The sequence below is a fragment of the Zingiber officinale genome, chromosome 6A, assembly GCF_018446385.1.
Source record: "Zingiber officinale cultivar Zhangliang chromosome 6A, Zo_v1.1, whole genome shotgun sequence".
NCBI classification, from domain to species: domain Eukaryota; kingdom Viridiplantae; phylum Streptophyta; class Magnoliopsida; order Zingiberales; family Zingiberaceae; genus Zingiber; species Zingiber officinale.
In genome coordinates, this window is record NC_055997.1 from 143,163,993 (window position 1) to 143,175,556 (window position 11,564).

Genomic DNA, 11,564 nt, shown 5'->3' on the forward strand with positions numbered 1-11,564 from the left:
ACTTATAGCTTTCAGCAGTAAGAACAATGTCTAGGTTTCTTTTCCAATCAATATAGTTGGGACCAGTAAGTTTGTTCTCTTTCAGTATAATGGCCAGTGGGTTGAAAGTCATCCTAAGAATCACAAAAATAAACTTTGGTCAAGACTCTAAATTTAGAATAATATTGATTCCTCAAACAATACTATTTTAAATTAACCAACACCTCAAATCACCGTGAATATTGCATGCCACGTTAGTGTGGACGTATACAAATTCAACATTTGTAAGAGGAGGGTGTGACCCATTAATTTTATTATCTTGTCATCCTAACTTTATGACAAATAAAATTAATAGTTGGTTTCACTTTGGTCACACAATACAATAGCAGTGACTCCGTTGGGGAGGATACTATTGAATGCGTCTAAGTGTATACCATTACTTGATACTAAGTCCATTAAATAGGATTGTGCCCTTTCAGTTGGAGAAGATCACACGCTCCTAAATAATTTCCTATAACCATCCATTAAGGAAATTTGTTCTAGTGATCCGCAACAAACCCATCCGTTGTGGAGGGAGGCACTCAGAGCCAACACGCAGGCTTGTTGCATCACTTACAAACCAGTAATGGAGACCATGAGATTTATTAAAATCCCTCTCCCACTTAGTTATTTAAAATTGAGGATTTTAACCTATGCTAGCATACATCACATGCATACACACACATCACAGTAAATAAAAGCAATAAATATGGAAATCATTTTCCAACTATTATGACCTTTTTCTGTTACTGTCCTCCATGTGCTCTAACCCTAGCTGCTGCCATCTTTAGCCACCGCCATCGGGTCGAGTCGTCGCATCCATCTTGCTTCTTATTCCGCTGCGCCTCTGGTGCTCCAAAAGTACCATGCCTCGCAAGAATCCGATCCGCGACAAAAATAGAATTTTACATATATCGATCCTATATTCCACGAGGGAATGTACATGTATTCTAGATCGAAAAATAAAATTCTAAAAATAATACAACTCCTGCTGTATTTGATACATACAATCATGCACACAAAATAATGCCCTTGACATGTCCAAGGGTTCAATCACACACAACATCTATAAGCCATAATAGTTGGAGCCTGCAACCAAAGAGTTAGCACATCTTACTACTATCCTGCCTAAATTATGTATGACATGTGCATTTGAATTCTAAACACACAGAGGCAAACCCTAGCTCTGATACCAATTGTTGGTTAGTCCTAAGAAAAATGTACCGGTTCCACTGTACAAAATTTTTTGTACAAGTGTCGAACCTTTCCTTAAATAATCTATTGTGTTCTTTAGAAGTTAAATTAGGAATCGCAAATGGAACTTAACATCATTGATTCCAAATTTAACTTATCTGTTCTTAATGACTTAGATTTGAATCGCAAACGGAACTTAACACTATTGATTCAAATCCACCTATGTTATTAATTCCATTAAATATTAATTTTCAAAATTGACTTCCAGGACTGCATGGCGAGGCACATGACCTTCTTGGATATGGGAGCAACTACCACCGCCTAGACAAAGCCTTTTAAGGAAAGCTAATATTTAATTTCCTTAAATAACTCTAGGTTAACCAAAAAGAACAATCGAATCACAAATTCAAAAAAGAAGAAAACACAAATTTGAAAAATAAATTCGATAAACTAGATCTAATTGTCTCTTGTATTTAGAATTCTTACAAAGAAAATAACTAGTATGATGCGGAAGAAAACTACTAGTTATACCTTCTCTTTGTAAGCTAATGACCTCGAGATCTTCTGCCGTATTCCTCGCCTCGCCTTGGACGACGTGTGGGCAACGATCCTCCAAGATAAACACCACCCCAAAGCTTCTTCCTCTTCTTCTAAAATCCGACCACCACCACCACCACCTAGGAGAAGAGAGCAAAAGGGGAAAAGATGGGAGAGGGTCGGCCACACCAAGAGGGTCTCCAAGCAAAAGAATAAGAGTTGTGTCTCATGAAGCCCCCTCATCTCTTCTTTTATATTACTTGCCCAAGGCAAATAAGAAAAAACTTTTTACAAAAAATAAAATGATCCTCTAGTTTTTCCTTTTCCCTTTTTATTTTTCCTTTTCTTTGCTCTTGATTAAGTCAATCACCAACATTAATTTTTGTGATGATTTTTTTATTTTTAATTATGGTCGGCCCCTTGCTTGGGCACCAAGCAAGGTGGCCGGCCACCTCATCAAGGGAAAAAAGAAATATAATTTTTAAAATTTTACAAGAAAAAATCCTCTTATAAAATTTACAAGCTCTCTTTCCTAGAGTAGGAGTTAAAAAAGGAAAGTTCTAAAAATTAAAACCATGTTTTAAAATTTAAAACTACTCTTATAAAATTTCCTTTTTTAACATGATGATAGAAAATTTTAATTTTAAAACTTATCTTCCTTTTTTTTTTCTTAAACCATGAGGATGGTTAAAAAATAAAAGTTTCAAAACTTTTAAAACTCTCTATTAAAACATGTGGCCTAATTCAAATAAGAAAAGTTTTGAAAATTAAAATCTCTCTTTTAAAACTTATAGTTTTCTACAAAGAGAAGATTTTAAAAATTCAAAACAACCCTCCCTTTTTGATTTATTGTGGTCGGCCCCTTCATGCTTGGTCACCAAGCAAAGGGCCGACCCCCTATAGAAGAGGATGTGGCCGGCCCTTGCTTGGTCACCAAGCATTGGACTGGCCCACTTCTTGGACACCAAGAAGAGCTTTACATTTAGATGGACTTGAGGCTATAATGAGGCTACGACATGGACCTAGAGGAGAAATTGGTTTTGGCCTTCCGATGAGCTTGAGTATCCCGTGCTCGCCCTGAACACACAACTCAAGTTCATCGATAATAACTCATTCCACTAGAGAGTTATTACCGCACTACCGCACCAATCCTAAATTACATTATGGGCTCCTTCTTATTATGAGTGTGTTAGTCTCCCTGTGTTTAAGATTACGAATGTCCACTAATTAAGTAAGTTACTGACAACTCAATTGCCACTCAACTTCATTGTCATGTCGGACTAAGTCCACCTGCAGGGTTTAACATGACAATCCTTATGAGCTCCTCTTAGGGGCATTCTCAACCTAGATTACTAGGACACAGATTTCTTCTATAATCAACAACACACACTATAAGTAATATCATTTCCCAACTTATCGGGCATATTGATTTATCGAGCTAAACCTCACCCTTTGATAAGTCAAAGGAATAAATATTAAATATATGGGCTTGTTATTATATTAGGATTAAGAGCACACACTTCCATAATAACTAAGGTCTAGTTCTTTTACTAAGTCGGTATAAAAAGAACTGACCTAAATGGTCCTACTCAATACACTTAAAGTATATCAGTGCAATTTATTAGTCAAGATAAACTAATACTTAATTACACTACGACTATTCTGATGGTTTGTTCCTTTCCATCTTAGACGTGAGCAACTGTTTATAATTTATAAAGAAACGATAACATGATCTTCTGAGTGTGACACCACACTCCATGTTATCTACTATATAAATTAATTGAACAATTACATTTAACAAATAAATGTAGATATTGACCAAATATGATTCTTTTATTTCAAAATAAATGTTTACAAAAACTAGGCTTTTAGTATACATTCCAACAATTCTTGACACCGAAGAATACGTATCAAAGTAATCGAAACATTCTCATTGTCCGTATCCTTTGATTACCAATCTAGTCTTATACTTATCAATCGTGTCATTTAACTTCATTTTCTTCTTGAAAATCCACTTGCAACCTAGTGGTTTACTTCCCGGAGGAAGATCCACAAGTTCCCAAGTGTGATTTTGTAAGATAGATTCTATCTCAGATGTAATTGTCTCTCTCTAGTGAGGTCTATCAGAAGAGCCTACAACTTCTGAGTAACTTCGGGTCTCACTCTCCAACACGAAAGTGATAAAATCTGATCCATAAGATTTTTCTACCCAAACTCTTTTGCTCCGTCTAGGCTCAACCTCCATAGGTTCCTCATCATCATCATCTTCTTCTTCGCCTTGTGTTTCATTTGCCCGTTTTGAGGAGCTAGCATCCTCTCGTGTCTTATACAGAAACACATGCTCGAAGAACGAAGCATTTCTCGATTCGATTATCGAGTTCATGTATATCTCCTGTATGTGTGACTCATACACACAAAATCTATACGCGGTGCTGTTTTGTGCATATCTAATAAATATGTAATCAACAGTTTTTGGTCCTATCTTAATCCTTTTCAGATCATGCACTAACACTTTAGCAAGATACCCCCACATTCGTAAATATTTGTAGGACGATTGTCTTCCATTCCACAACTCATAAGGGTTCTTATCTATTTTCTTCTGGGACACCTTATTTAAAAGGTAATTAGCTGTTAACATAGCTTCCCCCCACATTGACTCTGGCAATCCTGAGCTCAATAGAAGAGCATTCATCATCTCCTTTAGAGTTCGATTCTTTCCCTCAGCAACTCCATTTTGCTGAGGAGTATAAGGAGCTGTCGTTTTGTGTCCGATCTTATGTTCAACACACAACTCAGCAAACGATGATACATATTCACCGCATCGGTCACTTCGAACCACCTTAATTTTCCTATTAAGTTGATTTTCAACCTCATTCTTATAGAGAGCAAATTTCTCTACTGCTTTATCCTTACTTTTGATAAGACACACATAACAATATTTTATGTTATCATCTACAAAAGTGATGATGTACTTATTACCACCACATGTTGGCGTACCTTTTAGGTCGCACACATCAGTGTGGATTAGGTCAAGTGGTTCATTACTTCTTTCAATATGTTGAAAGGATGACCTTGTCATTTTCGCTTCAACACAAATTTTACACTTATGTTTTGGGTTAAGGTGGAATGTAGGTATGCTTTGCATATTAATTAATCTACACAATACATCGTAGTTAACATGCCCTTGTCTATCATACCACAAACACGAAGACTCAAGCATATAAGTGGAAGAGCTTTTAGTTTATTTATCTTAGGCCTAATAGCCATTACATTGAGCTTAAACAACCCATCAGATACATAGCCCCTTCCTACAGACACTCCATTCTTGGATAATACAACTCTGTCCGACTCAAAGACAATGCGAAAGTCATGCTTGCTTAACAGTGATCTGGATACTAGATTCTTCCGAATCTCCGGAACATACAACACATTATTCAGGTAAGGTCCTTGCCTGAGGTCATCTTCATCACCACCTTTCCTTGACCCATGATGCTCGAGGTTGCTGAGTTCCCCATGAACAGCTTGTCTCCAGTGACTTCTTCAAAGTTGTAGGGCAGCTCCTTATTGCAGCAGACATGTCCGGTGGCTCCAGTATCGATCCACCATTGTCGTGAGTTTGAACCGATCAGGTTCAACTCAGAGACCATAGCGCAGAGGTCGTCCATTTCTGGTTCCTCGTTCAGGTTGGCTTCTTGCTTCTTCTTCGGCTTTCTGCACTACGAAGATTTGTGACCCACTTTGTCACAGTTGAAGCACTTCCCAGAGAACTTCTTCTTATTGATGACTCCTCTGGGTCCCATCTTAGAAGACTTAGGGTTCTTCCGTTTCGAGCTTTGACAGTGCTCGGCCACATTGGCTTTCACAGTAGCATGAGAGAATAGTTTTCTCTCTGAACTCTTGTTGTCTTATTCGATGCGAAGTCGAACAATGAGTTCCTCCACATTCATCTCCTTTTGCTTGTGTTTCAGGTAGTTCTTGAAGTCCTTCCAACCGGGAGGCAGCTTCTCAATAATAGTAGTCACTTGGAAGGTTTCACTTAGAATCATCCCTTCTGAGTGGATCTCGTGCAAAATCACCTGAACCTCCTAGACTTAGCTTATCACTGTCCTGGAGTCAACCATCTTATAGTCCAGGAATCGGCCCACGATGAACTTCTTGGCCCCTGCATCCCCTGTCTTGTACTTCTTGTCCAGGGACTTCTACAACTCCTTAGTCATTCTCTTCATGCTATACACAGCGTACAGCGAGTCGGCAAGATAGTTGAGGATGTAGTTTCGGCAAAGGAACTCAGAATTAGTCCATGCTTCCACTGCACTAATGGTCTGCGCATCAGCATCCTCAGCACGCTTGGGAGGGTCCTCGGTCAAGAACCGAGCCAGGTTGAGCATGGTAAGATAGAAGAGCATCTTCTGTTGCTACTTCTTGAAGTTCAGTCCACTAAACTTCTCTGGCTTTTCCCCATGGTTGATTGACACAGTTCCAATCGGGGCGAAGGGGACCTATACATGTTGAGTCTGTTGCACCTTAACATTCCGTTATGTGGTCATCTCAACAGAATCAAATCTGTTTCAAGATTGTTGGACACAAATAATTTGTTGCCGGAGATATACAAGGTATTAGCCGAATTTAAATACTCAAATTAAATTCAACTATTATTTATTATTTATTAATAATTTTCTATTCCATTATATATTAATAGATTGATTTCTCATTCATATATTATTCATACAGTATCTAAATATTAATTAATTATATTTAGTCTTACATTAATGAGGCAGCTTGTGTATAATACTAGTGATTTGTCCATGTATTATTTATTAATTTCAGACTGAGCTGCAAATTCACGTCAACAGGGCTATGAACTCGTGGACTTGTCGTTAAGGAAGTGAAAGCATTAAAAATATATATCATATGTCTAAACAAAACTATATGATGCATCTACATGATCTAATTACCTTTAATCTTTATAGCTGAAGTTCATATCTAAACAATAACGAAATCAAATATTTGACATGAGTGCAGAGCTAGTGTCATTGTCTCTATTGTTGTCGTTGAATGTACTTGCAAATGTATGTAGCGGAGAATCTTCTACAAGAATTGAGTGGCAATCAGAGTCTACGTCTCAATAGGTGAGTCAATTAGAAGAAGAAGAAGTTGGAAGTCAACAATTTAATCTCATGCCCAATTGGATGTTGACTTCAATTCGATCTTCTTAGGCAAGCTTATCCTATAGGGACCATTCAACATGAAGTCCATAATCCTTGAGATATTTTATAAATGTTAACAAACCGAGTTATTAAATCTACCCATGCAATCCACATCTAGAAGTTTAAATTCTCTTTCATATAACATACATTAGATTATTTAATTGAGATTTAATCTTATGCCATTTGTGTTTGGTGCTAATTCACACATTAGCCAACCAACCAAATAAAGACTTAATCCTTCCCGAACTAGCGCACCTGCGTGGCTCAACGAAGGAACTAACAACCCTGGCCGGAAGGAACTCAGTGATAAGCTAAGGCTCTGACTCGAAGTAACTTGGGATGTTCGCCGTGAATTGAGGCCGGCAGCCTCTACACCATGCGTGGCCGTGAACTGCAGCCTCTCCACTTTGCGCGGCCATCACTATATTTTTGGGTTGCAACTTAACTACGGAATTAATTTTTATTGTTATAGTAGTGATCGATTAGATCTAGGATCATAAATTAATGATGAATTTTAGAATGGATCGCTAAAATAATCATCTGTCAATATTATTATTATTTAATAAGTAAAATTCAATCGTCTAAGAAAATTGATCGCTAATATAACACTAGACTTTAATTTATGGTCGAAAATTATAATCGATCATGACAGAATTAATTTGGTCATTAATTAATGTAAAATAACAACCATTTATGTTATTTAAATTAGTAACTGATTATAATTTTTCGTTGTATGATTTGACGATGAAATTAATTTTGATCGGCGATCAATTAAATTTAAAATCATAAATTAACGATGGATTTTAGAATAGGTGATTAAAATAGTCAGCTGTCAATTTATTATTATTATTTTTTAATAGGTAAACATTAACTCTTATTTGTGCCTCTTAAATTCTTAATATTTTTAAATTAAATTGATATTATTTTTATACAAGAAGGACGGTGATCAATCCGTTGCTACTAAGGCAGGAGAAAATACTAAACTTTTTTATATATTGTACATACCATACCTTTATATACTATTTATATCAAAAATTTTAATATAACAAAAATTTAAATCACAGTTGATATGAATATGATATGTATGACTTGTAATTATGGATATGATAGTTCAAGTTAAACTTCATTTTAGATGACTTCTTGAAATATTAATTGCATGATGTGTTGGATGTTAATTGTAGGATGTGAATTGTATAGGATGTGTTAGAATGTTAATTGTACTATGTGTTGGATGTTAATTGTATAGGATGTGTTAATGTTAATTATAGTATGCGTTGTATGTTAATTGTATAGGATGTATTGAATGTTAATTTTATGATGTGTTGGATGTGTTTGATATGATATGTATAGATGATAATTGCACAAGTAGAGAGCTTCTATAAAAAATAGTTTTGAATTTTTTGATGAAAATATTTTTGTTGCAATTTTATGGATTTATCGCAAATTTACAATGCTTTTTAACCACGAAAAATAATTCATCATCAATTTGGGATGAAAATATATTTTCATTACACTTAAGATCATAACGAATTAGTTTTCACAGATTTACATCGAATTTTGAGATAAAAAAATTTGTTATAGAATTTATGACGAATTTCCATATTTTCGTCATAAAATTTAGCTGTAAAATTATTCTGTAACGATTTTTTTTTAAAAAGCCATAGTAAAATTCGTCACAAATTTACTATTCTTTTAGTGAATATTTAAATATTATTTAATTATATTTATTCGGGGCAGCGCCTGTATAATAAACTATTGATTATAATTAAGATTTTGGCCCCAAAAAAAAATTAGGATCAAGTAAAATAAGATGATTTTAAATACAATGAGCAAATGGATATGAAATCTAAGAGAAAAGTCAGACCCCAATTGCAGGATTTAATTAGTTATTCTCATATTATATTTTTTACCATGTACACAAATATCATTTTAGTTTTATTATATCAACTATATATATAACTGTTATAATATATTAAAATAGATTAATTTAACATTATTATATAAAATTATTTATTATTAGTTAAATTTAAAATATTTAATTTTGATCAAAATAATTTAAATATTGTTATACCATATACGATACTAACTGCTACACCTTATTTTGACATTGTGTTAAATTGTGCAATTAATTTAATGAATAGAGATTTTGATTAAGTTTGAATAATTTAGATTAGATTCATAAAAAGCATTTTAATATAAATGCATTTTACGTGGTAATTTAAATAAAATTAAAGTACTTTTTTATATAGCTACTCTAAAATAATTATATTTTTGAGTGTCTTTTTTGTACTTTTTTAATACGATGCCTTTGGCTAAAAATAAAAATAAGTGGATTACAATTATAGTATAAATGATAGATCAAGTCATCACAACACCTTTCCTTTCTTATACGATGATAGGCACGGTCAGTTCACTAGTATTAAACAACCCACCCGGTCCACCATAAGCAACATTCCAAAGACCACTGTCTGGATTAGGTCCAATAATTTGATAATATTTGTCAGCTACATTCTGTGCCACGCGCGCCCAGTTCTTGCCCGGAGTGAAAGCACGCTGGTCATCCCCTCTGAACGTCACTGACATAAAATAGCTGGATTTACCCATCCCTTCTTCGGCAAAATAACCACTCCCCATGGGAGGAGACCCCTCATTGTTGGGCGAATACACTATACCCCCAAAGTCTATCTGTTTTGATACATCAAAACTAGGTAAAACCTCCTTTGGCCAATATCCAAGATTCTCATCTGCCGTTGACAACCACCAGTGACCAAGTTCAGGATCCTGTATCCATTATATATTCAACATATATACGTTTAAAAATATATACAATCATTAAGTAATTCAGTATATAAATATCTTATATATAATTAGACAAATAACACTACCTTTCGTATTTGAAAGCTGAAGTATGATTGATTGCCTCCGTACGTAGAAAGGTCGCTACCGGTGAAGGCATATCCAGGTCCATGGATTGCTGAAACTTGTATGAACCCTTTGCAAAGTAAGTTCATGCAGCCCGTCTTGTAATCGTCGATCTAAATATATACATTATCATGGGTGCGGTATACACTTGAACACTTAAAAAAGACGTAGTTTAGTTGTTTTTAGAGTATATTACTTACTGTATAATAAGTGAAAAAACGAGTAAACTTATCGTCATATAGCTTAGGATTAACCTGAAACAATAAAAAAGGAGAAATTACATGAAAAATATATATGCATGCATATGAATGTATATCAAGGTAACTTACGTGCCATCCCGTTTGAATAACATTCAGGTTTTCTTCAGGGCCATCGAGGTCTCCCACCATCCATACTTGATTTGCAGTGGATTGATCTGGCCCCACATTTGGGAGTGCCCACGTAGTGATACTAGATTCAAAGCCATGGAATTTAGCTTTCTGGCTCTGCATTATCGCATACTGCACTCACAAATTCAACAGAATTATCATTCAATTAATTTAATCAAGGAATTAACGAACTGCTGGGACTCTACTTTTGTGATAATATTATTTGTGAGTTTTTGCTACTTACATAATTGTTGTCTGAAGAATCAAGAACACCATATCTAGAGCCATAGTTCCTGAAGTATTTGGGTAGTTCTTTAGCCATGATTAGTTCTTCTTTTCGAGTTCGACGAATGATAACAGTTCCTAGAGGACAAGTATCGTTGAAGCCTGGATCTAAAGGTGGTTTAAAATTTTCATCCGTAGTCACATTGCTCTTCGTTAGAAAACTTGGTCGTATCTGCAAACACATATATATATAAATTAATTAAGTAAATCTATTTTGTTGTCTAGTGTAAAAAATCATGTATATAATTAAATACCTGTAGCTTATGATTTTTCAGGACAGGATTATCGAATGCAGGTTGTTTGTACATTTCGATGCAGTCAAAAAGATCCCCAGTGAAGGACTGCAGCAGCGAAGTAAACATAAAAAAAAACACACAATTATATATCGTGAATATGGCAAATAATATTATCAAAATGAAGAGAACTGATATACCTTTAGGGTTTTGACCGGGGGTTTGTTGAGGCTTTGGAGTTCTTTCTCTATCTCCAGGTCTTCTTCCTCAGTCAAGGGGATGTTTCTTCCTTCAATTGAACAAAGCAAAAGAGAGAAGAGCAATATCAAGTAAATCAGGCACATTAATGACGCCATGATGAAATGATTTTGCTCCTTTCTTCTCGTGTGTTTGCATATCTATTTATATTAAAAATTCTAAATCAAAATAAATTGAATGTATCATCAAATTAATTGATTGATTACTTATAATTACACAAATATAACAAGCAATAAATATATTTATGTATAATGGATGCCAAAAATATAGTTGTAAGGATAAAATTCTCTAATTATTCATACAATATTTAGATATTATTTAATTATATTTATTCGGAGCAGCTGGTGTACAATAAACTATTGCTTATAATTAAGATTATGCCAAAAAAAATAGGATCAATTAAAATAAGATGATTTTAAATAGAACGAGCAAATGTAAAGTCATTAATTGAAGGATTTAATTAGTTGTTGCCCTATTATATATGTTTTTTAACTCACAAATATCATTTTAGTTCTATTATATAAACTATGTATACAACTGCT

The 11,564-nt window shown here is 34.5% G+C and overlaps 1 protein-coding gene across 1 annotated transcript; it reads right to left on the bottom strand.

Moving 5' to 3' along the window:
* Positions 1 to 9,341: 9,341 nt before the first annotated feature.
* On the bottom strand, positions 9,342 to 11,120 carry LOC121995417. The gene is made up of 7 exons (XM_042549163.1): positions 10,965 to 11,120; positions 10,786 to 10,872; positions 10,491 to 10,703; positions 10,208 to 10,378; positions 10,079 to 10,132; positions 9,842 to 9,991; positions 9,342 to 9,737 (listed from the first exon to the last, which is right to left on the bottom strand). The coding sequence occupies exons 1-7, from the start codon at positions 11,118 to 11,120 to the stop codon at positions 9,342 to 9,344; spliced, it is 1,227 nt and encodes a 408-aa protein (XP_042405097.1).
* Between the last annotated feature and the right edge of the window lie 444 nt (positions 11,121 to 11,564).